Source organism: Elgaria multicarinata, chromosome 3 (assembly GCF_023053635.1).
Source record: "Elgaria multicarinata webbii isolate HBS135686 ecotype San Diego chromosome 3, rElgMul1.1.pri, whole genome shotgun sequence".
Lineage (NCBI taxonomy): Eukaryota > Metazoa > Chordata > Lepidosauria > Squamata > Anguidae > Elgaria > Elgaria multicarinata.
In genome coordinates, this window is record NC_086173.1 from 13,771,080 (window position 1) to 13,798,364 (window position 27,285).

At 45.5% G+C, this 27,285-nt stretch overlaps 1 protein-coding gene across 1 annotated transcript in view; it reads left to right on the forward strand.

The window, feature by feature from the left end:
* The first annotated feature begins 9,432 nt into the window (after positions 1–9,432).
* Positions 9,433–27,285, forward strand: part of MAST1 (microtubule associated serine/threonine kinase 1) — a 76,737-nt gene continuing 58,884 nt past the window's right edge. The window contains exons 1-3 of the mRNA XM_063119326.1: positions 9,433–9,527; positions 24,659–24,747; positions 25,893–25,968. Of these exons, the coding sequence (XP_062975396.1) occupies positions 9,442–9,527; positions 24,659–24,747; positions 25,893–25,968 (251 nt within the window). The 5' untranslated portion in view covers positions 9,433–9,441. The remainder of the gene's footprint in view (positions 9,528–24,658; positions 24,748–25,892; positions 25,969–27,285) is intronic.

The following is a 27,285-nucleotide window of genomic DNA, read 5'->3' on the forward strand; positions in this document are numbered from 1 at the left end:
GGATCTCTTCTCGATCCTCCCAGAGTGCAGGACACAGAATAACGGGCTCAAGTTAAAGGAAGCCAGATTCCAGCTGGACATCAGGAAAAACGTCCTGATTGTTAGAGCAGTACGACAATGGAATCAGTTACCTAGGGAGGTTGTGGGCTCTCCCACACTAGAGGCATTCAAGAGGCAGCTGGACAAGCATCTGTCTTCTATTAATGCAGCCCAAAATAGCATTGGCCTTTCTTGCAGCCATATTGCACTGTTGGCTCATATTCAGCTTGTGATCTACAACAATTCCAAGATCCTTCTCGTTTGTAGTATTGCTGAGCCAAGTATTCCCCATCTTGTAACTGTGCCTTTGATTTCTATTTCCTAAATGTAGAACTTGGCATTTATCTCAATTAAATTTCATTCTGTTGTTTTTAGCCCAGCACTCCAGCCTATCAAGATCACTTTGAAGTTTGTTTCTGTCTTCCAGGGTATTTGCTATCCCACCCAATTTTGTGTCATCTGCAAATTTGATAAGCGTTCCCTGCACCTCCTCGTCCAAATCATTAATAAAAATGTTGAAGAGCACTGGGCCCAGGACTGAGCCCTGCGACACCCCACTCGTTGCCTCTCCCCAGTTTGAGAAGGTTCCATTGATAAGTACTCTTTGAGTCCGATTCTGTAGCCAACTGTGGATCCACCTAATAGTTGTTCCATCTAGCCCACTTTTAGCTAGTTTGTTAATCTTGAGTGCCTGCCCATCTTAATCCTTTAGTTTTATCACCCTTCACTCTCCATCCTCAGCTCTGCTTTCCCCTTCTTCCTGGTTCGCTCCGTTCGTCTGCCATCTCAGCTCTACTTTCATGTCTTTTGCAATGACATTCCCTGGAAAGGCCCTTCTCTGCCCTGTCCATCAGCCCATTCCTTTTGTTTTTAATAATTTATTCTTCTGATTGGACTATTACTATTGTGCATAATTTATTCAGCGCAGAGTTAGGGAGCTGTAAAGGGCATGGCACCCCACCCTCTGATCACTGGGAATCTTATTAGCACGTCCTTTAAATTGTGTGTGCAATGACCACACACACTTTAAATCTTCTTTGCAGCCATTAGGGCTAGAATCTTGCTTCTTTTTTTTAAGTGCAAGCTGAATTTCTCAGGAAGTTGTTGTTGTTATTATTACTGCTACATTTTTTACCACCCTATAGCTGAAGCTGTCCGGGTGGTTTACAAAAGATAAAAACATCAAAAACGATATACAAAATTTGAAACCATAAAATCATTCAACAGGCTATAAACACAAAGACAACATCTTATTTAAAAACAACTTTCAGCTATCAGCCAAACCTAAAAACCAGATCTGGGGTCAATTAAAACTCATCACATGCTGTTAAATGCCCGGGAAAAGCGAAAAGTGTTGACCTGGCACTGAAAAGATAGCAATGTAGGTGCCAGGCGGGGAGTTGAATTATATGTTACATTACATAATAATACACATCCTGACCTTTTCCTTATGCACTCATGGAATCATGGCCAACACACATTCGAACCTTGACCGACTTCTTCGGCAAATCCTTTCTGGGGTCACTAGAGATTCACTTGCTCTGTGCTGACTGCTGCCATATCTCTACCTGGCTTCCCCACCTCTGTTTTTGCATTTTTTTGATAATGGGCTAATATTAGTAGAGTCTAGTTTGCCTGTACATCAGCCTTCCCCAACCTGCTGCTCTCTATATGTGCTGTACTACAACTCCCAACATCCATGGCCAGCAGCCCAAGGGCCATCCTAACTGGGAGTGATTGGAGTTGTAGTCCAATACATGGGGGGCGCACAATGTGGGGGGGGAGGTTGCTGTACGTTTCCCTCTCTCATATTTTCAGCCCTGTGCAAACTTCCCAATGGTTGGGGAGTCTTTTCTCGTTGGAGTGAAGACTTCTTGACCAGCTGCCGTGACCCATCGCCTCCAGGACAGCTCCACCTCATATAAGCAGACCCTGTGCCTTGTGTGGTTATGTACTGAAGAGCAGTGAAACATTTATTACAGAAGTAATAGACTGATGTCCTTGTTATTATTTTTCTTCATCGAGGGTGGGTTGTGGCAGCCAATGGCCAGACTTCCTATCCTCACCGTTGGTTTGGATCTGTAACTAATGGGATTTTATGTATTTATTTATTTGCAGAAGGACCTCCCTTTGCCCAGGAAAAGCAGCAGGTAAGTACAGGATTTTCATATCTGTAATATATGTGTTACAGAATCCCAAGGTAAGAGAAAACTCTTTCCGCACAGCTCTTTTGTCATCCCTTGTCCATGGTGGGTAGAGGAAAGTTTTCTGAGATATATGTTATTTCCCAGTTGCTAGGCTGATGAACTAAAGCTCCTGGCCCCAAGGTGAAGGCCACCAGCCTTTTGCCACGGCAATGCTTTGTGTGGAAAACAGGGTTTAAAAGCTCTTTGCTGTGTGGATTGTCCTATTTGCATGATGCATGTCCTTGGCAGTGGTGGAACTTGTACAAGTGTTGCACACAAGTCAGGTAGGTGGTCATGCTTGCAGTGTGGAACTTTTAAGCATTAACCTCCACCCATGGAGTGTCACTACGGGGAAGGAAATTTCAGCAAACATGGGGCCCATCATAACGTTTTAAAAGCTGATTTACAGCTTAAATCAGTTTTTCCCAACCTGGTGCCCTTCAGATATGTTGCACTGCAACTCTCATCATTTCCAGCCAGCATGGTTATGGGGATTATAGTCCACCACCCCTGGAAGGCACCAGGGTGGAAAATCTGACTTTAATTCAGAATTTCCATTGATTGCTATTTTATTGTCTCCCGGCTTGCATAGACACTACCCTAACAGGATTGATTCCAATGTAAAACCTACACAATTACAGTTTTAACACTCATTCTGAATTATGAGCAAAGTGTTTCATTTTTAAGGGGAAAAAATGCCTGCTCTGTTCAGCAAGTACTTTTCTTGCAAAGCCACTCAAGAGAATTAAGTAAGGGGGTTGGAGGCCAAAGCGCCAACTGTTACCCCACAAAACAGGGCTGCAGGCTATGTCCTCGGACATCTGCCTTGCCTCTTGGTTGGCAACTGTGTGGCAAGTCGTTGGAGGCCAGATTTGTCCTAAGGAATTCCAGTTGCTGACCACTCTACTAGGAAGAAAAGATATTTCGTGAAGAAATCGTGTTGGACTGGGGTATAATGGTTGTGATGTTGACTGGTTCTGTTAAGGCAATCAGTTAACTAATTCTTAACTGAATATTCATAGAAATGGAATATTACATTTGCATGGAGTTCTCCCACTATTTAAAAATTTTGCAGGAAAGTTTTCTTATGTGCACACTCCATTAGTTTACAATTCTCTACTACTTGCTCTAGTCATTATATTTTTACAATTTTAAGTTAAAGAGAAGTCAATTTATAAAGGTCATAATTGACCTTGCAGTAAGGAATTTATTTATTTATTGCTTTTTTTGTGCACGAGGCTGTTAATCTGCTGAGCTCCACACAAGGAGCTTTATCCTTTCTTGCTTTTCTGCTATTTTACTTCTAGGTGGCATTGTGCTGTAGCAGGATAAGGCATTTACACAAGTGGGATGTTATATTTTATTTCACTTTCACAAGATCTACATGTGGATTTATTGTGAACTCATCATTCTTTACTTACAGTTGTTTACGGATTCTTTAAATGACATCATGACCCTCCAGTTTCACTTCTGTTTTTTAAGATCATTTCCCCATTTTTTAAAAGAGCTTTTCTACACAAGACTGTTAACCTGCTGTATCGACTTTCAGTTTCATCACAGAATTAAAATCCGAGCGCTACATAAACAGCTCTTCCTTTCCTGCTTTTCTGTTACATTACCTGTAGGTCATGCTGCGGTATAACAGAATAACTGGATTACACAATTAGGAAAATACGATACATTTTTCTCGCTCTAAAAAACCCGAGGAAAGTACTCAGAAGCGAAACTGGAGGATTATGACATCATGTAACGAATCCGTAAACATGTGTGAGTAAGGAATGATGAGCGCATAATAAACGCCTCATACAGGAAAGCTCTTAGAACGGGGGAAATGGAGTCTTACTTGTGAAAGCAAAAAAAAAAAAGTATTTTCCTACGTGTGTAATTGCCTCAGTGCCACCTATAGGCAGGGCTGGTGCTGCCATATAGGCCAGTCAAGCGGCCGCCTAGAGCGCCAAAGTAAGGGGGGTGCCGAACGCCACGCCCGGAAGTCGCCCTCCCATTCCCAGAGCTGCTCTAGCCGAGCGAGGGCATCTTCCGGGTGCGCCGTTCCAAAGCTGCCCTTCCGTCCCGCCCCACCCCAGCATCCGTGGCTTGGCTTCGGCTGGGCACCTGCCCAGCCGAAACCAAGCCAAGACACTCGGGTGGACGGACGGCTCCACGTTCTGGCGTCCGGGCACACTGGACGTCAGAATGTGGAGCCATCCGCCCCCCGCCCCCCAGCATTATGCCCATCCAGAGCCAAGCCGGGACACATGTTCTGACTTCGGGTGAGAGAAAGGTAACACGGCCTCCATCCCTGCCTGTCTCCGCCTACCGGGGGGTGGGGTGAAAGCCTAGGGTGCAAAATAGCCTGGCACCCGCCCTGCCTATAGGTTTGTTTGTTTATATATTTATTTAAATTATTTCTAGGCATTCGTTATATCTTGTATTGAATCTACTCCGTTATGGGATACTTTTAGGTAGAGTTTTGTGCATGCATAGCAGTTTGTTTCTATTAAACCTCAAACTGTGCCCAACTGTGGATGCAACTCTTACCTTAAATCAAACTAAGGCTGATGGGGATGGATGGACCAGAGAATTATGTTTCGCCCGCCCCAGCCCCACGCATACACATGGTCACTCTGCACTACAGTTTCAAACCTAGATTCCAGTGCTGAGTTTAGTGTTTCTATTTTTGAAGCACTTTCTTGTAGTATTCTGACTTGAAGGACAAGACTGCTGAATACAGCAGGAATGAAGAGTATGGATATTTGGGACAGATGGTCAGTAAATTCAGAGGAAGACAGAGGACAGGGGTTGTATTCCTGAGAACTCAGCCAAAGCTTTCCACTCATTTCTATCTATTGCTCTCTACCCATGAGGATGGGAAACCAACTTTGTACAAATAAGGGGAGCAATTGTTCTAACAAGCTCTGGGATGTCCCTGCCTCTCAAAAGATGCCCTCACGTGGCAGGGCAGAATAGAAGAAGCCAGCCTTTCCTAAAATAGAGCCTTCCAGTTGTGTTTGACTACAACTCCCATCATCTTCAGCCAGCATGGGACCCTGGGTTGGGATGATGGGGGTTGTAGTCAAACACATCTGGACGGTGCCAGGCTAGAGTAAGCCAATTCAAAGCCTGTAGCAAGACTTTAAGAAGTCTCTTTTCATTTGTTCCTGGGAATGTGAGTGTGTCAATATGGACGTTGTTAGGAGATGGTGTGTGTGTGTGTGCGTGTGTGTGTGTAGTTGTGTTTCTTTGGCCGTGCACATACATTTCCCAGATTAAAATGAGCATTCAGGTGTTTCTACAGATGTCTGTTGAGAAAATTTTCTCTGTGCATTCATGTATTCCCCCCCCCCCCTCTGGGAACAACAGAGTAAAATATGAGAGAACATTACTGGCAGCTGAATAAGCATAGATACCACGGTATATGGTTGTATTTACTGTATCCTGCAGCAGTGCAAGCTTGCATGGTGTTAGTTTACAGGTTTTGTTCTGGTTCTGTGGCTGATCACCTACTTGGAGAACTGCAGCCAGTTCCTGGACTGCACGGGTGCAGCAGCTCAGGTCCAGGGTCCAAATCTGGTCTGCCTGGGGTTCCCCAAATGGCCATGCTCCCCTCCCCTGGCCCCACTCCCTTTCTGCACTTGATCTTGGCCAAAAGGCTAAGAACCCCTTTCCCCACAACCATCTCCATCAACTAAGGCTGAGTTATTAGCAGTAAGACCTTTAAGTTAAAAGCATGCTTGGGTTGGGTGGGTTCCCCAGCCACTTTTGCCTTCGACTCTGCCCACCATTGGAATCTGCCCCTCAAGATTCCACAGGTGGAATTCAGCCCTCGGGCTAAAAGAGGTTCAACACCTCTGCTTAGGATGACCCTATGAAAAGGACGACAGGGCCCCTGTATCTTTAACAGTTGTACTGCAAAGGGAATTTCAGCAGGCGTCATTTGTATGCATGCAGCACCTGGTGAAATTCCCTCTTCATCACAACAGCAGCTTTAACTGTTGTGATGAAGAGGGAATTTCACCAGGTGCTGCATGCATACAAGTGATACCTACTGAATTTCCCTTTTCTATACAACTGTCAAAGATACAGGAGCCCCGTCCTCTTTTCATAGGGTCACCTTACTTTCACTGTACTGACACAGTGGTAAAAGCGGCTTGAAACACTTGTGTGTGGTGTTGTGGTGGGGAGACTGGATGTCTCTGTGCACTCATGCTGCTGTACCACTGGGGGTTTGCTGTCTTGGAAGCATCCCTGCTTCATCAACATCACTATGATCACATTTGGGCCGAAACCCTGTGCCCGCTTACCTGGGAGTCAACCCCATTGACTTGCTTCAGAGTGGACTTGTGTAGGATTGTCCTGTTTGGGAGGAAAAAGAGAAGGCTTTCAGTCTGGCCTTTTCTCCAACCTGTCAACTTTCCATTTGCATGGAGACTTGTGGCGGCGGTGGGGGGGTGGGGCTCCGCCATGCAAGCAATCCCCCCTGGTGCATTCTGAAGTGCTATAGCTGCGTGGAGGACTGTGCCACATCTCCCTCCCTTGTCATATGTCTGAATCAGCCCTGTGATTATTACGAAACCAAAAAGTGCTGTCTGTCTGTCTGTTCGTTTTCCTCTCATGTTGTCAGCAGGGCTTTGCACCCCTCTGCCATCCTTGCCAATTGCTTTTCTTTTACATATATATATATTTAAAATGTGCTGAAAAACGGTGTAATTAGATAAAACAAAGCGAGCAAAAATCCCAGAGTGACACAAAATCCATCCAGCAGGTTGAAAATGAGCTTGCCTGTCACCTGATCACATTTTGCACCCATTGGAATGGGAGCAAGCAGTGGGGTAGGTGGGTGGGAAGACCAGTACACAGCTGAAGCAGCTCCGCCAATGTACAGCAACCGTTACGGATGCACGCTGATGCATTTTGTACGCTACTAATGGTGGTTCAGGCAAACAAGTCCTCTCAATCATTTGCCACAAGCAGAAACTGCAAATTTGCACACCAACTCAAGCGGCATTTAGAAAGTTTGCAGTTGCATGATGTCTGCCTATACGTGTTATTTGCCCCGAGGTGGTGGCACAGTGACGCTGCGTTGGTTGTACGACGCAGCCACCAACTCTCAGCCATCATGGGGGCATTTCCACGAAGCTGTGGACTAAAAAAAGTCAGGGACTTACCCCGACTTTTCCATTTGTTGCAAGGCCACCATCCTTCTTCCGTGTGTCGGTGGAGGCCTCAATTCAAGTTCACGCCAGATGGTGGATCGCGCCCCCCAATTGGTCCCTGGAGGCGTGGGGAGGCAGGGCAAGATGCAGGGGAGCGGGCTCATGGCCACGGGAAAACCTTCCCTCCGACCGTGGAGCCCTACTGTGTAGCAGCGATACCATAGAGTTTTGCGAGGAAGGAAGGGCAAAGCGGTGCCGTGAAGACACCCCCATGGAGAATTGTTTTGACTTGTTTTGCCAGATCATAATGATGCTTAGCATTTATATGGTGCTTTAGAGCGTTCGAAATTTATTTATTTATTTATTTATTTATTTATTACATTTCTATACCGCCCAATAGCCGAAGCTCTCTGGGCGGTTCAGAAGGGCCTCAGAAATACAATAACCCTGTAAATTAAGTCAGTATTATTGTCCCCATATTTCAAACTCCTGCTTGTGCTTTTATATTGTATTTTATATGATGTTTTTATACTGCTGTTTTATACTTTGGGTGGTTTTAATTTTTGTGAACCACCCAGAGAGCTTCAGCTATTAGGTGGCATAGAAATGTAATAAATAAATAAATAAATAAATAAATAAATAAAGATGGTACCGAAGCCAAGAGAGATGTTCTCCTAATGAGTTCAGGGCAGAGGCAGGATTTGAACCAGACAATTCCTTATTCCTTGCTTAGTTTCTTCGCCACAACACAATACCAGCCAGTAGTGGGCAGCTGCCATGGTCAGTGGGGAAAAGTGGTCATCACAAATAGAATAATAGAATCATAGAATAGTAGAGTTGGAAGGGGCCTATAAGGCCATCACGTCCAACCCCCTGCTCAATGCAGGAATCCACCCTAAAGCATCCCTAACAGATGGTTGTCCAGCTGCCTCTTGAAGGCCTCTGGTGTGAGAGAGCCCACAACCTCCCTAGGTAACTGGTTCCATTGTCATACTGCTCTAACAGTCAGAAAGTTTTTCCTGATGTCCAGCCGGAATCTGGCTTCCTTTAACTTGAGCCTGTTATTCCGCGTCCTGCACTCTGGGAGGATCGAGAAAAGATCCTGGCCCTCCTCTGTGTGACAACCTCTTAAGTATTTGAAGAGTGCTTTCAAGTCTCCCCTCAATCTTCTCTTCTCCAAGCTAAACATGCCCAGTTGTTTCAGTCTCTCTTCAGAGGGCTTTGTTTCCAAAGGTGCAGTGGTCTTGAGAGTGACTTCAACACCTGTCTCCATAGGATTGATGATTTTCTCCTGTTTTACTGGGGAAATTGGCTCCTTCTTCAAAACAGAGCAGCTTGCATTGGACAAAAGAACACCTCACCCAGTGACGTGTGCTCTGTTTCCCAGATTCAACGTTAATGTGTAGGTCAGTTGCTGGCGGCTGGTTAAATCAGCTTTCACCCTGCTGGCGCCTGCATTGCAACCATAATCTCGAGCGAACCATTCTGTGCCTCTCCGTGTCCCAGCCATTGTGTAGCTGACAACACCCAGAGCTCCACATACAATCGGGCAGCCTGTTCATGTGCGGAGATATTCACGGTGGACACTTTTGTATGCCAAAGGAGTGTGGATATACCCAGCCGAGGCAGAAAACAGATCCACCTTTTACACAAAGCAGCATGTATTTGTGCACAACCTGCCCGTGAACATAAGAAATAACTCACCTGTCTGTGCACGCCCAGTAGGCCAGTGTTTGTATGCAGCAAATGTGCGTACACACAATCCACACCCATATGCAGAGCAGAAGCACCTTCAAGCGTGCACTCATGCACACACTGGCACTCACACAGCGCCGCCCCCTCACGCCTCCCCCTCTTCTGCCTGCCCATCCTCACGCTCCCTCCCTCCCTCCCTCTCTCTTCCTCCTCCATTCCAGTTCTCCTTTCTTCTTCTTCCAAAGGGAAGGCTCACCCCAGACCTCCCCCTTCCACTCTTGCTCCAGTGGGGGCTGAGACGGTGCTTCAGCAGACAAAATCCACCCTCCCCCCCCAGAGCAGGCTCGCCACCATGACCCCCCTGGGGGATGATGTCTGAGTCCCTGTGGACAGCGCTCTCCAATTTCTCTATGCCCGATTTCCTTGACAGCAGCATGTTTCGTCGCACAAAAAGGTACCGAGAAAGGAAGCTTTTTGCCTTTCTGCCTCCGTCCCTCCATCTTCTCCATCCCTCTGTAGCTCCTCCTTCCCCCATCTCCCCTCCACTTCCATTCTTCCATCCTTCCTTCCTCCTCCATCACTTCATTCCCTGTACCTCCACATTCTCTCTCTCTCTCTCATCCCTCCTCCGTCTCTTGCATCCTTTGCTTCCCAACCCCCACTTCCCTTCCTCCTTCGCAGCAGTGGCTTTGGGGACCCGGACCGTCTGCTTTTTGTGCCTGCGGGGATGGCTGAGTGTGATCCCCTCCCTCCGCCTGTCATGGCCAGGCAGCTCAGCATCTCTGGGGAGGTGGCTACAGTGTGGGGGGGGGTTTGCAGTGGCTGGCAGGATTGTGGCGCAGTTGGGGGAGAAGGGGAGGATGGCATGGCAGCTGCCAGGGACATGGATGTATCCGAATGGGCAGCGTTGCCTGTCGAGATGTGATATGTCTTCCCTGTAGGGTCCGTCCATCTCTTCATTCATCCGTCTAGCTGGCTTTCTGATTTAGGCTCTGGGGGGCCCTTTCTTCTAGGTCACTTGATCTTTGGCAAGCTTGTGGCTGCTGGATAGGCAGATGGATGCACTGAAGACGTGGTGGTGGGAGAGAGAGAGAGAGAGAGAGAGAGAGAGGCTGGATTGGGAGTCTGGATGCAGTGAGCAAATGGAGATGAATAGGAGTGGGGAGGCTTCCTGGATGGAAGGACGATGCAGAGCCAGAGGTGGGGGAAAGCATATACATACATCTGGCCTCCTGAAAGATAGGAATGATTCTTAGTAGTACTGATGCATATATATATATATATATATATATATATATATATATATATATCGCGGTCCTGAACGGTCCTCTAGGGATGTGGCCGCGTATTTGGTAGGGGGAAAGCAAGGTGGGAAGGGTAGAAATAGGGATCAGTGGAAGGGTGTCTGTAGAGGCAAGCTGTTGGGTCCTGGCCTTGTGTTTCCTGGTGATGCTCATGCTGGCTATGGGTTTTTCAAGTGCCTACGTGCTTAATGCTCAGTTGGTGGCACCTAGGAATTTGAAATATGTTCTAGCCCCGGAGGTGATGGTATGAAAAGTGATCTAAGATGACATGGTGGGGGGGAGGAATCTTCCCTTACCCATCCTCCGTAGCAGCTGATAACTACATGTGTAACAATAATATTCTCTGCATTGTTAAGCTCTTCCCCCAGTAGCCTCCATTTCCACAATGCCTGAATGTATCACAGTCTCCTTTGTGTTTTCCTTCCTAACCTGCCTGGCTACAGGGCTGTGTTCTTATATTTGCATATCAAAGAGAGACGGAAGGACATGTCCAGACTCCATCAGCAGGGTTTCTCCCAGAGGCACTAGTTAAATTTAGTTCTCCCTGCTGTGTTGGTTTACCAGAAATGCTGTCTCTCTCTCCCCACTCACCCCAAGTCTGGCTCAGTCTGAGTTGTTTGGGTTAACTGCCCATCTCTGTATGTGTGGACATCTGTATACTTCAAGTGTGTTCACTTGAATTTTGGTAATTGGAAGGATGGGTTTGAGACTGACTGGAAGGATGAAATGGACATGCAGGGGAATTATGGAGTCATGCGTGTCAGTGTGTGTGTGCATGTGTTAAATGTAGATGTGGAAGCTGGGGTGCATGTTGTCTTTGTGCGTCAGGATGTGTAGTAAAATAGTGGTGTAAGGCAGAATCTGGTGTCCTTCGGATGACTTGGACTACAAACCCCAGCGTCCCCCAGGCAGCAGGGCAGGCTGAATGGGGCTGAGAATTGTAGTTTAACACTGGGTGGGGTGAGGACCAAGTTGGGAAAGACTGGGATAGGAAATTCAGGCCAGCGGCTAGGTCACTTACGATGACTCCTTGCACAGAACTGCAATGCTGGAAGGCACTGTTCAGATGTGCAAGACTTGGACAGTATCCCTAGCCAAAGAAGGGAGAGGTGTTGAGTTGCAGAGGGGCCAGAATCAGAGATATCTTCTGCCCTATTGCTCCACCTATAGGAAAGATGTGTTCTCAAACGACCAGAAATAACCTCTGAAGAATATTCCCAATGTGTGAGTTGACCAAAGCAGTTATGTGTTTTTTTAAATTTATTCCACCCCCTGGCTAAAGAGCTCTGGGCAGCATATTTAAAGATGATCCCATTTTACTCTACCACAGCTCTGTGAGGTAGGTCAGGCTGAGAGCGAGTGGCCACCCAAGGTCACCCTAGGGGCTTCCTAGTTGAGCCTGGGTCGGAGAATGTTTAAGGGTTCAGACGCTGCAGAACGCATCCGATCGCACTGCTTTTCTGAATACCTGACGTGGTTTTCCAATGTCTTTGGGAAAAGATCTGCCCCCTTGCGCTCAAGAAAGGGGGAAGAACTGAGGTGCAGACTTAAGAGCTAGCCCGGATGTGACGAAGGCAGCCAGGCAGCCATGTGACTGCCCTATTCGGAACAGTGGGCAGTGTGGGGCAGAACTGGAGGGTGTGGAGCAGAGCCTTCCCCGACCCATTTCTCCATGCTTCTTCACTTTCCCTTCCAGCCCAGTTCTGATATTGAAAGTGAGCCGAAATGTGGAAGGAAAGTGCCTGAAGTGATGGCATACAGGGAGACAAATTGAGGAGGGAGCAGGTTTAGGCTCAGGTGAATCGCACGTGAGCCTAATGTTAGAAACAGTTCCTATCCCCCACGTCACACATGCATGGAAAGGAACATGGCTGCTCCTGTTGTATCCAGTGTGACACTGTCACTGGATCAGGATTAGACTGTTCTTACACTCTTCCCACCGCACTGACTCAACCGTCTGCAAGGCAGCACAAAGCATTTACCCCAAAGATGGAGTCTGACCTTGCCTGGGTGCATCTCACCAGTCCTTGCTAGAAACCTTACATGGTGGAGCTGAGATTGCTGCTGTTAATGGAAGATCGTTGTTCCTTTTTCATTGGTAACTCTCTTGTTTTAAGCTTTTACGCTGAGAAATTTTCACTTACGGCATTCCCTTCCGCAATTCACAAGAAAAAAGTTGGCCTTGGAAACCAGAGGCATTAGTGCAAATACCCCCTCCATCGTGGACTCCCAGCCTGGCCTTTGGCAAGTCATCTACAGACATTTTAAAGTGTTATATAAATGCTGGCCGTTAATTGTAGCATATAATCTTGTTCCATTTCGAGATATGCAAGAGGGGAAAATCTTCAAAATATCAGGGAATACTAGAGGCATTCAAGAGGCAGCTGGACAACCATCTGTCAGGGATGCTTTAGGGTGGATTCCTGCATTGAGCGGGAGGGTTGGACTCGATGGCCTTGTAGGCCCCTTCCAACTCTGCTATTCTATGATTCTATGAATGTGCCCTGTTATGCTTCTGTCTCATGTGCTCAGTTATTTCTTTAGTTCTTTATACATATCCCGTCTTTTTGGATAACTCCTTTCAAGACGGCTTACAAAGCGTGTTCAGAGGAGGGCGACCAGGATGATCAGAGGTCTGGAGACAAAGCCCTATGAAGAGAGACTGAAAGAACTGGGCATGTTTAGCCTGGAGAAGAGAAGATTGAGGGGAGACATGATAGCACTCTTCAAATACTTAAAAGGTTGTCACACAGAGGAGGGCCAGGATCTCTTCTTGATCCTCCCAGAGTGCAGGACACGGAATAACGGGCTCAAGTTAAAGGAAGCCAGATTCTGGCTGGACATCAGGAAAAACTTCCTGACTGTTAGAGCAGTGCGACAATGGAATCAGCTACCTAGGGAGGTTGTGGGCTCTCCCACACTAGAGGCATTCAAGAGGCAGCTGGACAACCATCTGTCAGGGATGCTTTAGGGTGGATTCCTGCATTGAGCAGGGGGTTGGACTCGATGGCCTTGTAGGCCCCTTCCAACTCTGCTATTCTATGATTCTATGATTCTATGAATTCAAATAATCAGTCCATTGAAATCAAAATCAGAATGTAATAAACTATTAATAAAAGATCCTCCTAAACAAAAGTGCTTTAAAAGAGCACTTAAATGTATGGGGGCAGGGGCACGGTGTGTTGCCCGTTATTCCTGGGTGCCACCACAGAAATGGCCCTGTATTTGGTGCTTGCAAATGAGTCTCATTCAGCAAGAGACCAGACAGAGCAGGGCCTGAGATGACGATCTTAAGATCTGGGATGGTTCATATGTCCAGAAGATTGTACAATAAGGATTAGGATTGTACAAGCAATCCCAGTTGGCTGTACCAGGGATAAGATTTTTTACAGATTGAGAACTCAGCTCTGCTTTGGGTCCTGTAGCAAAATATGACGTAGAAGTAGAAGAATTTATTACGGTCACAAGATCAGCAAAACAGAACAGCACTGTAAACACAATAATATTCCCAGAGTTCATTTGTTCAGGCATTAATTTCTACCCAGGGTTAGAGGTGGCATGGGAGTGCAGAAAAATGGAGGTAGGATAATATGGAATTTCATAAACAAATTGTTTTGATGGTAGTATTTGGATACCCAGTATTTTTATTGCCGACTTTGGGGGGAAATTGAGGGATTTTACTCTTGCAACTGGGCATGGTGCTGATAGCTCTTCTTCGCTTCTTGTACTATCTGTAAGTGTCTGAAAATTAATATTTCATTCCCTTTGTCTTATGTTGGAAGGGGGGGTGGAGAATGTCTTTCAGGAGGCATTGAATTCAATGAAGGCTAGTTCCCCACCCCTTAAGACCAATGAACTACCTTGTTGCCTTCACAGTGACACTGGCTGAAAGGTGGCGGAAATTTCCACTTTATAAGTTTATGTTAAAGGAGAAAGAGACTTTCATTTGTGCTAACAATTGTAAGTATGCCACTAAGAGGTGGTATTAATTCTGAATGAACTAACGCAAAGGATGTGGCTTTGTTGTGATGAAGCCATGCGTAGGAGCTACTGGCTCGGTGCAAGGTGGGCAGGGAGCATAGGTAGGCCAAGTCCTGTGCCCAGGATGTTGTTGAACCTCTCTCAGCCCAAGGGACGAATTCAGTTTGGAGAAGCTTTCAAGGGGGCACATTCTGGTGCTGGGCGGAGTAAAAAATACCAGCATATTTTAGCTTGTAGCTCTTCCTGCCAGTAGCTAAGCCTTAGAAGAGGCATTTCACCCTTTTGGAATGGAGGAAAACACACACACACAAAAGCCCAGAAACGACCGAATGATTGGTGGTCAAGAGAAAGTGGGTGGGGCTAGGAGAAGGGGTGGAACCGTCTGGGGAACCTTAGAAGTCTGGATTAAGGCATCAAATGGGCTGGATTTGACCCAGAAACCTGAAGTTCAACACCTTTATCCTATGCCCTGGCTGCAGAGGTTGGCCTCGGGAAGGGACGGTGGTTCTGCTGCCCACAAAAGTCCTAGCGACAAACTTCTGGGCATAGATTAAAGACCTGTCCCCTTTCCCCTCAACCTTCCTTAGGTTTTCCTGCTTCACACGCATAGATCTCTTAGCTGATGGCCACAGCACCTGGTGCTGACTGGCATGTGTGAATGAGCCGTCACTCATTCACCCAAGATAAACCTTTCATATCACCTCAAACATAATGCTTCTTTTTCAGTGGAATCCGCTCTGAGTCATGGAGTGGTGGGAAATCAAACAATGATTCATGCGTGTGTGCATCAGCCTCTAAAGAGTAGTTATGTCAGGAATCACCTCGGCTTGCCCGTCTAGTTCAACAAAAGAGAAGGGTAGGTGTGTGCTGACGGATATCTTAGACAATCAGAAGTGATGTAGGAGCTCATAGTTGTGAATGCTCCCCAAGTAAACAAAAGAAAACAAACCTACCCACATAGTGAGGTAGCACAGTGGGGAGAGTTGTACACTGATCCTTACTCTCCAATGTGCTAATTACATGGGTGGTTTTTGTTTTTGTTTTATGGGGGGAAGTATTTTAATAATGCCGTCCTCCGCTTACAGTCTGAATTGGTCTACAGCCTATTCCGACATTACCTTCACAGTGTGGAACCTGCTGAAGCTCCTTTTCCTGCATAAAGGTAACATCAGAAGATGTGGGTCACAGAGGAAGAGTCCATGATATAGATCCTTCCCATGTCAGCATTTCCACACCCAGAAACTGTTCCAGTACTGGTATGGGAAGACGCTTATAGTACAAACTCATCTTGCATGACCTGGTGCTTCTGATGTTATCCGTGAAGTATCACACACACCTGCTCTTCAGAGTGGTGTCCAAAGACCCCAGAGAGCTGGATTGCAAGGGATGTTGAGTTGCACCTCTTGGATTGTGTAGTGTTGGTTACAAGAGGCAGCCAAAGGTCTTGCTGGACAAGCCAAAACCCCTCATGCCCATTAGAGCTACATGAAGGAGAATATGGGGAAGATGGTTTGGGAAACAGATTTGATGGTACAGATAGGGCAACAGAGTTGAGAGGGAATATGGAGACAAAGAGTGTTGAGAAACATGTCGGTGAGAATTAAAGAAAATTATTATAAAATTATATGGAGGTGGTATCTAACCCCAGTGAGATTAAATAAAATAAATAAGCTGTATTCAGCAAATTGTTGGAGAGGCTGTGGGGGAAAAGGAACGTATTTACATATGTGGTGGGAATGCGAATATGTACAAAAATTGTGGAAAATGGTGTTTAATGAGATAAAAGAAATTGTTGGAATGGAGATTGAGGAGACACCTAGTGTGGCATTACTATCATTATATGGAGATTTAAAGTGTAATAAAGAAATTAAAGAATTGATAACAAATTTGCTGACAGCAGCGAGATTAATTATATCTAGGAACTGGAAGGTTCAAGGAGATTATCGTATTGAAGAATGGTATAAGGAAATTTGAGATATTGCCATTAATGATAAATTGACATGTAATATAAAAGTAAGAAGAGGCATAACAAATACGAATGAATTTGAGGGAATTTGGAAACAGTTTCTGGTATATGTGTTCTCTAAGGGAAGTGGAAAACCACCACCAGAAGAAGTAATGAGATTTTGGAAGCAGGAATAGATCCCAAAGGGTGAAGGGGAGCAATTGTATTGTTTGATTATGAATAATGATAAATTACAAATGTTAACACTTGAGCAAATTTATGTAATATCTTTTTTTTTCTCTTCGACTGTTTTAATGTGATGTTGATGTATTTTAATTTGTGTTAATAAAAAGTTATAACAAAAAAAAGAGCTACATGAAGAAGGAGGAGGAGGAATTAAAATGTAATAATTACAATTATTACAACAACTGCAGCTATTAATTACAGTGTTTGATTTCATTGGTCTTTCTCTTATGTGCACATGGTCATTTTAAGGGCCGTTCCAGATATTGCGGCTTACTCTGGGGAATAGGGGGATGAGATAATGCATCTTTCTCTGATCTGTCCAGATTTAATTGTCTAAGCAAGCACGACAGTTACGGTGGGTGATGCTGTCAACCAACCCTTGAAACGCTAACCGATGTTGCTGGTAAATTACAGCGCTTGGCCCAGTAAATACTATTGTTACACATCTTTTGCTGTGGTTATAGCAGTATTGCAGGGATCCATTGGTTGGTGCCTGTGACATTGCTGGGCTGCACACTACAAGTCTCCCTTGACCCCATTCTTCCCTACGTTATTATGAATGTCGAACCATTCATAATGTGGATGGCCAGTAGCTCAGTAGTAGAGTACCTGCTTTATGCTCAAAATGTCCCAGGTTCAATCCCCAGTGTCTTTATTAAAAGAAGCACATAGCAGGTGATGGGAAAGACCCCTGCCTGACGCCCTGGAGAGCCACTATTAGTCAAAGCAGGTAATACTGGCATAATCACTTGCCCTTTGAGGCTACCCAGGTTGTTTCTTTACATCCTTTAATGACTCCGTTTTATTGAGTGGCATAAGGAGTGCCAGAACCAATAAGGAGAGGTGGATATGACAGCAATCCCCAGAATGACTGCAGGACAGAATGTTTAGATTTTAAAATAGGGATTGATCATGAGAGGCAGGGGTGGAGGAGGCATAAAATTCTGGCAGTGAGGCAAAAGAACAATACTTTTACTTTATTTTATTTTATTTTATTTTACAGGCCCTTGATCTTGCTCAGGCAGGCTGGGAAGGTCATGCCTTCCTTGCTAGGAATGGATCTCATAAGTGGGGGACCCACAAGAAAATCTACACCAAATAACTTGAGCCCCTGTAGAGAGGGCTTCTGTTTATGGCTCCAGCTAGCCTGGGACCAGGAGCATTATAGATTTGTTTGGGCTTGCAAGGAGGGGGGTGTCATCTCTTCTCGCTCCTCCCAGAGTGCAGGACACGGAATAACGGGCTCACGTTAAAGGAAGCCAGATTCCAGCTGGACATCAGGAAAAACTTCCTGACTGTTAGAGCAGTACAACAATGGAACCAGCTCCCTAGGGAGGTTGTGGGCTGTCCCACCCTAGGGGCCTTCAAGAGGCAGCTGGACAACCATCTGTCAGGGATGCTTTAGGGTGGATTCCTGCATTGAGCAGGGGGTTGGACTCGATGGCCTTGTAGGCCCCTTCCAACTCTGCTATTCCATGATTCTATATACTGTATAGTGCTAAGGAGCTGAGCTTTGGGACTGGTTGGCAGCCCAAACTTTAGTGCTTCATTGTGATGTTGGGGAGAGGAGTGGGAGAATAAAAAAGGAAAAAGATGTCCTTCCTAATTTCCTCTTTCTTAAACCCCCCTTCTCTTTCTCTCAATTTAACCTCCTGGTGTGTATGCTCCTGACCCTTATCAAGGCTCCCTTTGTGCCTAGTCCAGAAACTTCAACTAGTTCAAAATATGGCAGCCAGATTGGTCACCATTACACCTAGGGGTGACCATATTACACCAAATTTAAAATCACTTCACTGGCTGCCAGGGTGGATTTGATTTAATTTTATTGGATTGAAATCATGATTGAAATCACGATTTAAATCACTACGCAGAAAGACTCGATTTAATCATGTGAATCCTCCCCCCTCCCAAAAGTGCACTCTTCCTCGCTATATTTTACACAACTCAAGAGTTACCAAAAACTCATTCTTGCTGGTATAATCTTAATATTTATAACCAGATGAAAGTTTCATTTTTAGAATAGCAACTTTTCAGATTAGTTTTACAGTTATATCAAAAAAATACTGATTTGGTTATACTATTGGAAACACATCATAGATAGATAATTATGAAATTATTGCGAGGTGAACTATCTCCAGCTTAATAGGTTAATCATTCATATTTGGACAACTTTTCTGCTGTACTTTACTGGAAGGAGAAAAATCATCTTACAGAAACCTCTGGAAGAGCATGACATTATGAATGGATTAATGGAATTCATTTACCAAAAAAATTAAACAGCCTCATGCTACATAATTAAAAACTAATCCTTATTTCATGATGAATAACCTTTGGACTATAATGTATCTGAAATAGAAAACAATCTTTGGATTTTTCCTCAAAAAGCATTTTATTAAAAAAAATCCGATTTAAATTTTAAAAATCTGATTAAAATTAAAAAAAACTGATTTTTTTTTTAAAAAAAGTCATTGATTTTTACCCACCCTGCTGGCTGCCAATTAGTTTCTGGGTGAAGTATAATGTGTTGGTTATTACCTTTAAAGCCCTACATGGTTTGGGTCCAGACTACCTGCGGGATCGCCTTCTCCCATACAATCCTGCCCCACACACTCAGGTCCTCTGGGAAGAATTTACTCCAGCCAATAAAAACAAGGCTGACAACCATTACCAAGAGGACCTTTTCTTCTGCCAGTCCCAAATTGTGGAATGTCCTGCCGGAAGAGATTCATCAACTTAACAGTCTTCTGGAAATCCGGCAGGCCTACCCAGTTGAATTTCAAGATGCCTTTTAATAATGTGCTGCTTTTAATAATGTATTACTTTTATATGTTTTAATCAATTATATGTATTTTATGGTGCTTGCATTTGGGTTGTGCCTTGCCTCTATCCAGAGGGAGAAGTGGGTAACAAAGTGGGTCATCATCATCATCATCATCATCATCATCATCATCATCATCATCCAGGAATACCATAGGGCAGGGGCGGGCAGAAAATAGATCAGGATCTAGGGGTTGATCTTGGAATATTTGTAGTCATTTGTAGTTATTCTTTCAGCTGTTTAACAATAGGAGCAACAAAATGTCCCCACCCACCCCGCCTCAATTAGGCTGTTACAATCCTTGATTTGCAGTAACTCAAATAGAATCTGTATACATATATGCAGGTCATCCCACTATATGGCTCATGGGGCACAGTAGACAATAGGCTCCACCCCACCATTTTGCTTCTGGCTTCATAGAATCATAGAATAGCAGAGTTGGAAGGGGCCTTCAAGGCCATCGAGTCCAACCCCCTGCTCAATGCAGGAATCCACCTAAAGCATCCCTGACAGATGGTGATCCAGCTGCCTCTTGAAGGCCTCTAGTGTGGGAGAGCCCACGACCTCCCTAGGTAACTGGTTCCATTGTTGTACTGCTCTAACAGTCAGGAAGTTTTTCCTGATGTCCAGTTGGAATCTGGCTTCCTTTAACTTGACCCCGTTATTCCGTGTCCTGCACTCTGGGAGGAGCAAGAAGAGATCCTGGCCCTCCTCTGTGTGACAACCTTTTAAGAGTGCTTTCATGTCTCCCCTCAAACTTCTCTTCTCCAGGCTAAACATGCCCAGTTTTTTCAGTCTCTCTTCATAGGGCTTTGTTTCCAGACCCCTGATCATCCTGGTTGCCCTCCTCTGAACACGCTCCAGCTTGTCTGCGTCCTTCTTGAATTGTAGAGCCCAGAACTGGACGCAATACTCTAGATGAGGCCTAACCAGGGCCGAATAGAGAGGAATCAGTACCTCACGTGATTTGGAAGCTATACTTCTATTAATGCAGCCCAAAATAGCATTTGCCTTTCTTCCCCTTCCGCAGTCTCTATTTTGCTCCTGCCTCCAGATGGTGGACCATGGGGTTTAGTAAAAAAAACCTAAGTAGATCCCACAACCGTGAAGTCTGCCTAGGCCTACCATAGGGACTTGAGCAGGCCCGTTTCTAACAGATGTTCTGCTGCCCTTAACATCTGTCCTAGATATTACCAAGCATGGTTCATTTTTAGCTTTCTTTTTCTTTTCTTTTAATTTAATGTAAAGAAATTGCTTGGCTCTTGCCTACAAAAGCTCATGCCATGTAAATTTCTTAGTTTTTAAAATGGTATAAGACTTCTTCTTTTTTTAGGTCCTCTCTAAAAACTGAATGTCAGAGATGGGACAGCAATGATGACCATTCGTTGGATATGTGGTGGTGTGCAGTTTTGTGTCTGGAGCTGGCTGGTGTTAAAAAAATCTGCCCTCAATCTCAATCTGCCCTTGACCTACTTCATACATAACAACAACCCAGGATACAAATAGAATATGGGTTGTCATTGAATCGTGGGTTGCCGTTACATGGAAACCCTGCACTATGGTTTAACTATCGCTTGTTAACGATGAACAACTCAGAGTTCTACAACCCAACAACAAACATGGGTCCTCTTCCTAGGTTGTTTTTCATGTAATGACAGTCAACAACAACCTTCGATTCAATGAGAACCAATACTTAACCCATACCTTAGGTTCTCACTATGTGCAAACCAGGCCATTAAAAATAATTCTTCATCATAACCTTTGTGTGAGTTTGGTGTTTGCCCAGAACACATATTGGGAACTTTCTGTAACTCAGCCTTTGGAAATAGCAGCAGCAGGAATGAGAGGTGACGAGACCCAATGCCTGGGCCACCCCATGTTCTGGCTGCAATAGCGTGCGGGTGGGGTGGGGTGGGGTGGGCTTTCTCCATGCTGGGAAGAAGTACAGTTCCATGCCTCTTTCCACCATGAAGAAAAGAAAAAGAAAAAAAGGCGGATGACGTTAGGGAGCAGGGCCATGTCCTTGACATCATCCAGCCTGCGGGGGGTGGGGTGGGGTGGGGTGGGGTGCAACCCACCTCCCCAACCCAAAACAGTTCTGCACCCCTGGAACGCTTGAGAAGAGCCCTTGGAGACAGATTCCTTCAAAGGTGCTTCTTCCTGCTCTGGTTGTTATTGATTCATATCCTGTCAGTCACAGTATTGAACCTCAGCATGTATCAGACACCAGGGCTGTTGCACAACACCAAACCATTGTTGGCAACATAGGCCCACACAGCCTCTGAGCAATGGTGCAGCTTGAGGATCTGACAGCAACATGGATCTGGGCAGACATCCATCCCTGTGCACCACCAGTAACTTACACCACATGCTTACACAGCACTGAGCGGCAGCTGAGTGGCAGGTATGGGAATTGCATCTGAGGAACTGAATGGGCGTCCAAGACAGCCCTTGTCAAGGTGTACATCTGAATGGTGCTAACCACAAGGTCACCCCAGTTTGCCTACATGCTCTAGCAGAAGTTCCTTCTTTGAATTTGCTTTGTTTATGGTATGACTTGAAGAAGCCCCAACTCATCACTAAGTCCAATTCACTTGAGAGTGCAGGGCACGGAATAACAGGCTCAAGTTACAGGAAGCCAGATTCCGACTGGACATCAGGAAAAACTTCCTGACTGTTAGAGCAGTACGACAATGGAACCAGTGACCTAGGGAGGTTGTGGGCTCTCCCACACTAGAGGCCTTCAAGAGGCAGCTGGACAACCATCTGTCAGGGATGCTTTAGGGTGGATTTCTGCATTGAGCAGGGGGTTGGACTCGATGGCCTTGTGGGCTCTTTCCAACTCTGCTATTCTACGATTCTATGAGAGCTTATACCTAAGTAAACGTAGAAAGGTGTGAGTATTGTGCTATTATGGCAAATCTTCTGCCTCGAAGGTGGGAGGCCCCATTGAGTGGCTTTGGGAAGAGAAACATAGGGCTGTAAGTCTCACCTAGAAATGTTACTTATTTATTTATTATTTTATTACATTTGTATTCCGCCCCACAGCCAAAGCTCTCTGGGCGGTTTACAACAGTTAAAAATGGTAAACATTAAAAAGTATACAAAATTTAGAAAACATCAAAAACATCAAAACAACAGTATAAAAACAACAGCATTAATTTAAAAACAACAATTCTGGGGTCCATTAAAAATAAACTTAACGTTGTTAAATACTGTTAAAATGCCTGGGAGAAGAGAAAAGTCTTGACCTGGCGCCGAAAAGATAACAATGTTGGCGCCAGGCGAGCCTCATCGGGAGATCATTCCACAGTCAGGGGGCCACCACTGAGAAGGCCCTTTCCCTTGTTGCCATCCTCCGAGCTTCCCTCCGAGTAGGCACTCGGAGGAGGACCTTAGATGTTGAGCGCAGTGTACGGGTAGGTTCATGTTGGGAGAGGCGTTACATCAGGTATTGCGGTCCCAAGCCATGTTACTTATTTACTGTAATTACTTATTTACTGTATTTACAAAACTCTGCTCTGCCCCAAAAACCAAGTATGACTGTCTGTTCCGTATGAATGGGAACTAATTAAATACCCAATGCCCTCCTGGTCATCTTTCAGAGGAAGAAGAGCTGAACATCTAGTGGTCATAGCAGCTAAGTGGAGCCAGGGCTTTGAATTTCTATCCTTCCTTAGAGATGGTGTGTTGGAAGTCAGGTCCGGGAGCAGGAAAAGTTCTCCTTTTGGATCACTCTCTAGATAGGCCCACCTCCATCTGTAGTGGGGCTCTGTGGCCCTAAGTCCGTGGTGGGGAATATGTGGCCCTCCAGATGTTGTTGAACTGCAGCTCCCATCAGCCCTAGCTAGCATAGCCCATGGTGAGGGATGATGGGAGCTGCAGTCCAACAACATATGGAGGGCCACACATTCTCCACCCTTGCCGTAGCTGGAGTCCTTGGCTCACCTTACGCATGACCAATGCTCCTACTTTCCTCATGAGCCTCTTATGAGAAGGTATCTTAAGGCCTTAGCTAGATGGGGCAAAATCCCAGGGCGATCCCCTGGACCGTCCCTGTGCGTCCACATGACGCACAGGGGATCCCAGGATCAGGGAGGGATGATCCGTCCCTTGCCCTAGGATCTCGCCCTACACTTTAGGGCCGTTTTTTCTGCGGTCTTGGGATGATCCCGAGACCACGGAACGTGTGGGCGGGCATCAGGGGTTGTCCCGGTTTCTCGCGAGAAGCCAGGACCTGCGCACGGGGCATAGAGTTCCTCAGGAGCTCTGCGCCCATTGGAGGTGGGGGAAGGGGGGAAATTAAGTTTAAATTAAAAAAAAAACCCTACCTTTTTGTGCACGAGTGTTCGTGCGCTTTTCTTCTTTAAGAAAAAAAATAAAAATGGCGGCTGCAATGTCCTCGCCTTCCAACGTCGTTGCGTGACGTGGGAAAACAGAGGGAGAGATCTCGTGATAAAAATATTGTGAGATCTTCACCCCTCTGTCCCGCTAGACCGCTAGGTCTAGCTGAGGCCTAAGATGGCGTGTCCTTTGGAGGGGGGCATAACTCAGTTATAGAGAGCACATTATTTGCGTGATGCTTAGCATCTGCAGTTACATGGGTCGTGGGTAGCAGGTCTGGGAAAGATGTCTAGTTGAGACCAACCAGCCAAAGTAGGCAGTCTTGGACTAGACCAGTGGTTCTCAACCTTCCTAATGCCACGACCCTTTAATACAGTTCCTCATGTTGTGGTGACCCCCAACCATAAAATTATTTTCGTTGCTACTTCATAACTGTAATTTTGCTACTGTTATGAATCGTAATGTAAATATCTAGGGTTGGCGTGATGATGTCATCACGCCAGGCACTCGTATGTGGGCGTACCTGCATGTGGGCGGACCCTCCTGGAGACGGATAGAGGAGCGGTGTCTCGGTTCCTAAGACCATCGGAAATATGTGTTTTCCGATGGTCTTAGGCAACCCCTGTGAAAGGGTCATTCGACCCCCAAAGGGGTTGCGACCCACAGGTTGAGAACTGCTGGACTAGACAGATTGATGGCCTGTCTCAGTCCAATGCAGCTTCACTTTTCACAAGGTGGGGCAACGGTTAAGTGGGCACTACGAAAGGTAACAACCTGCTACAAGTTGGAGTAGTCCGCTGAACTGAACAGAAAGGAGAACTGTTTGGGCAGGCTTCTCAACTGTGGTCTTTCAGAGAAACCCACATGGTTTAGCATCCTTTCTCTTATGCACACCCTGATTTCGACCTGTCTTCTTTTCCTCTCCTTCTTTCCTGCCCTTTGTACAGCTGCCGAACCAGTAACAGAAAGAGCCTGATCCTGACAAGCACATCGCCGACGCTGCCACGGCCTCACTCTCCACTCCCAGGTCATATTGGTGAGTTCAACCCTGGACCAGTCTCATCCTTCTTTCCAGAATCTCATCCAATATTTGCATAAATTCTACACAAAAGGATCCAGTCACCCTCAGCCGTGTCTTTCTGCCCAGGCAGTGGTCCATTCTTCAAATAAGGCCTAGTTGCCTGTTCGACTGGAAGGAAGGACATCTTGGACCTAAGTAGTTACCATCCTTATCCAGGTCTTACGCTGTCCTAGTTCTTACCCGTACTGATGCAAGTCCTTCACTTACGAAGACCTTTTGAAATGTGGGGGTTCCTTCACATTGCCACAACTGCCAAAGACTGGTTGAACACAGAGGGCTGTTCTGTGGCTAGTCTAATGCTTTATCTATTTGCCACAATATGGCAAGCTATCCACATAAATCCAAAGAGAAATCGCACCCCGCTCAGTACATGTCCACCCACCCAATATCCATTCTGATGGGTTTACTGTGTGTTTAGCAACAAGCATTAAATCACCTCCAAAACCGTCCTGTTGTGTTGATTGAGAACTAGTTTTGACCTTGTGGGGTTTATCCATCTTCCTCTCCGCCTCTGCATCAAAGCTGTAATTTTCCCACTGATTTTTCCCCCATCTCTCCATGCATCCAGACCATCTGTCTTTTATTCTATCCATATATTTAGCAGTGTGAATGTTGCATCACCTTCTCGTCTGTTCTTCTTACTAACTGTCCATGCCATTGACTGTCCATCTGCTCTACTCCTCATCTTTTCCTCTGATTAGCTGGCCATTTCCTCTACCTAGCTGGCCATTTGATGCTTCATCATCAATCCACTATTGTCTTATCCATCTGTTTGGTTGGTTGGACTCTCTCTCTCTCTCTCTCTCTCTCTCTCTTCACCTTTCTTATTTATTTATTCACCCATCCAGCACCCTATTTCTTGGCCTCTTTCTGTCTTCTGTTTTCATGTTGAACACGCTTCTCTGTATCTCATCTGATTTCACTGGCTTGTTGTTGGAGTTGCTATGGCAACCTTTTTTTTCAGCAGGGCAGGCTCTCATCAGAATATGCTGTCACCTTGAGATGGCGTTAAGGATTTGATTTGTTCACGGTCTGCTAGCAGTCTCATGAAGCCAAGTGTTGATTTCCTTTCGTGTGTTCTTTCCCTGCCCTGTCCACAGGTAGCAGCCCTCTTGACAGCCCTCGGAACTTCTCCCCCAATACACCAGCTCACTTTTCCTTTGCTTCTTCCCGCAGGTAAGAGCAGCCCTTCATTCTTTGGGACTTGGGTATAAAAGGGCTGTAATTCCATGTTTGTTTATTTATTTATTACATTTCTATACCGCCCAATAGCCGGAGCTCTCTGGGCGGTTCACAAAAATTAAAACCATTCAAAGTATAAAACAACAGTATAAAACCATAATATAAAATACAATATAAAAGCTCAACCAGATAAAAACAGCAGCAATGCAAAATTACAAATTTAAAACACCAAGTTAAAATTTATTTATAAACTGTTAAAATGCTGGGAGAATAAAAAGGTCTTCACCTGGTGTCTAAAAGCATATAATGTAGGTGCCAAGCGAACCTCCTTAGGGAGCTCATTCCACAGCCGGGGTGCCACAGCCGAGAAGGCCCTCCTCCTGGTAGCCACCTGCCTTCCTTCCTTTGGCAGGGGCTCGCAGAGAAGGACCCCTGAGGATGACCTTAGGGTCCGGGCAGGTACATATGGGAGGAGGCATTCCTTCAGATAGCCTGGCCCCAAGCCATTTAGGGCTTTAAATGTTAATACCAGCACTTTGAATTGGGCCTGGACATATCCTATATGTTTCCCACTATATCCTATATGTTTCCCACTATAGGATAGAGACTGGTGCTAGAATTAGGATGAGGAAGAATCTAACTGCTGCCCTAGCCTTGAGCATGGTGTATTCAGTAATAAACTCACCCACTACCCTCCTCAAGAGGAAGTAAGGAAGTAGAAGAAAACAAGGATCTCCTAAGTTTCCATATTAATCAACAAAACAACTGATACTTTATCTGATACTTTTTGTTAAAAAGTAAACAATAAAACCATTAAATCAAACAATTCAGAAGCAGGAGATACTATTAGCTGTTACCCCAGCGGCTTGGACCATTTCCTTACTTCCATTCAATCCAGTGTGTGGTTCATCAAAGCTGCCAAAGGATCCTCAACATGTTCAGCCTGGAGACCACAGAGATGAAACCAGAATTCTGTCACGGGTGATGGTTAGGGTGACCATATGAAAAGGAGGACAAGGCTCCTGTATCTTTAACAGTTGCATAGAAAACGGAATTTCAGCAGGTGTCATTTGTATATATGGAGAACCTGCTGAAATTCCCTCTTCATCACCACAGTTAAAGCTGCAGGAGCTATACTAGAGTGACCAGATTTAAAAGAGGGCAGGGCACCTGCAGCTTTAACTGTGGTGACAAAGAGGAAATTTCAGCAGGTTCCCCATAGATACAAATGACAGCTGCCGAAATTTCCTTTTCAATACAACTGTTAAAGATACAGGAGCCCTGTCCTCCTTTTCATATGGTCACCCTGGT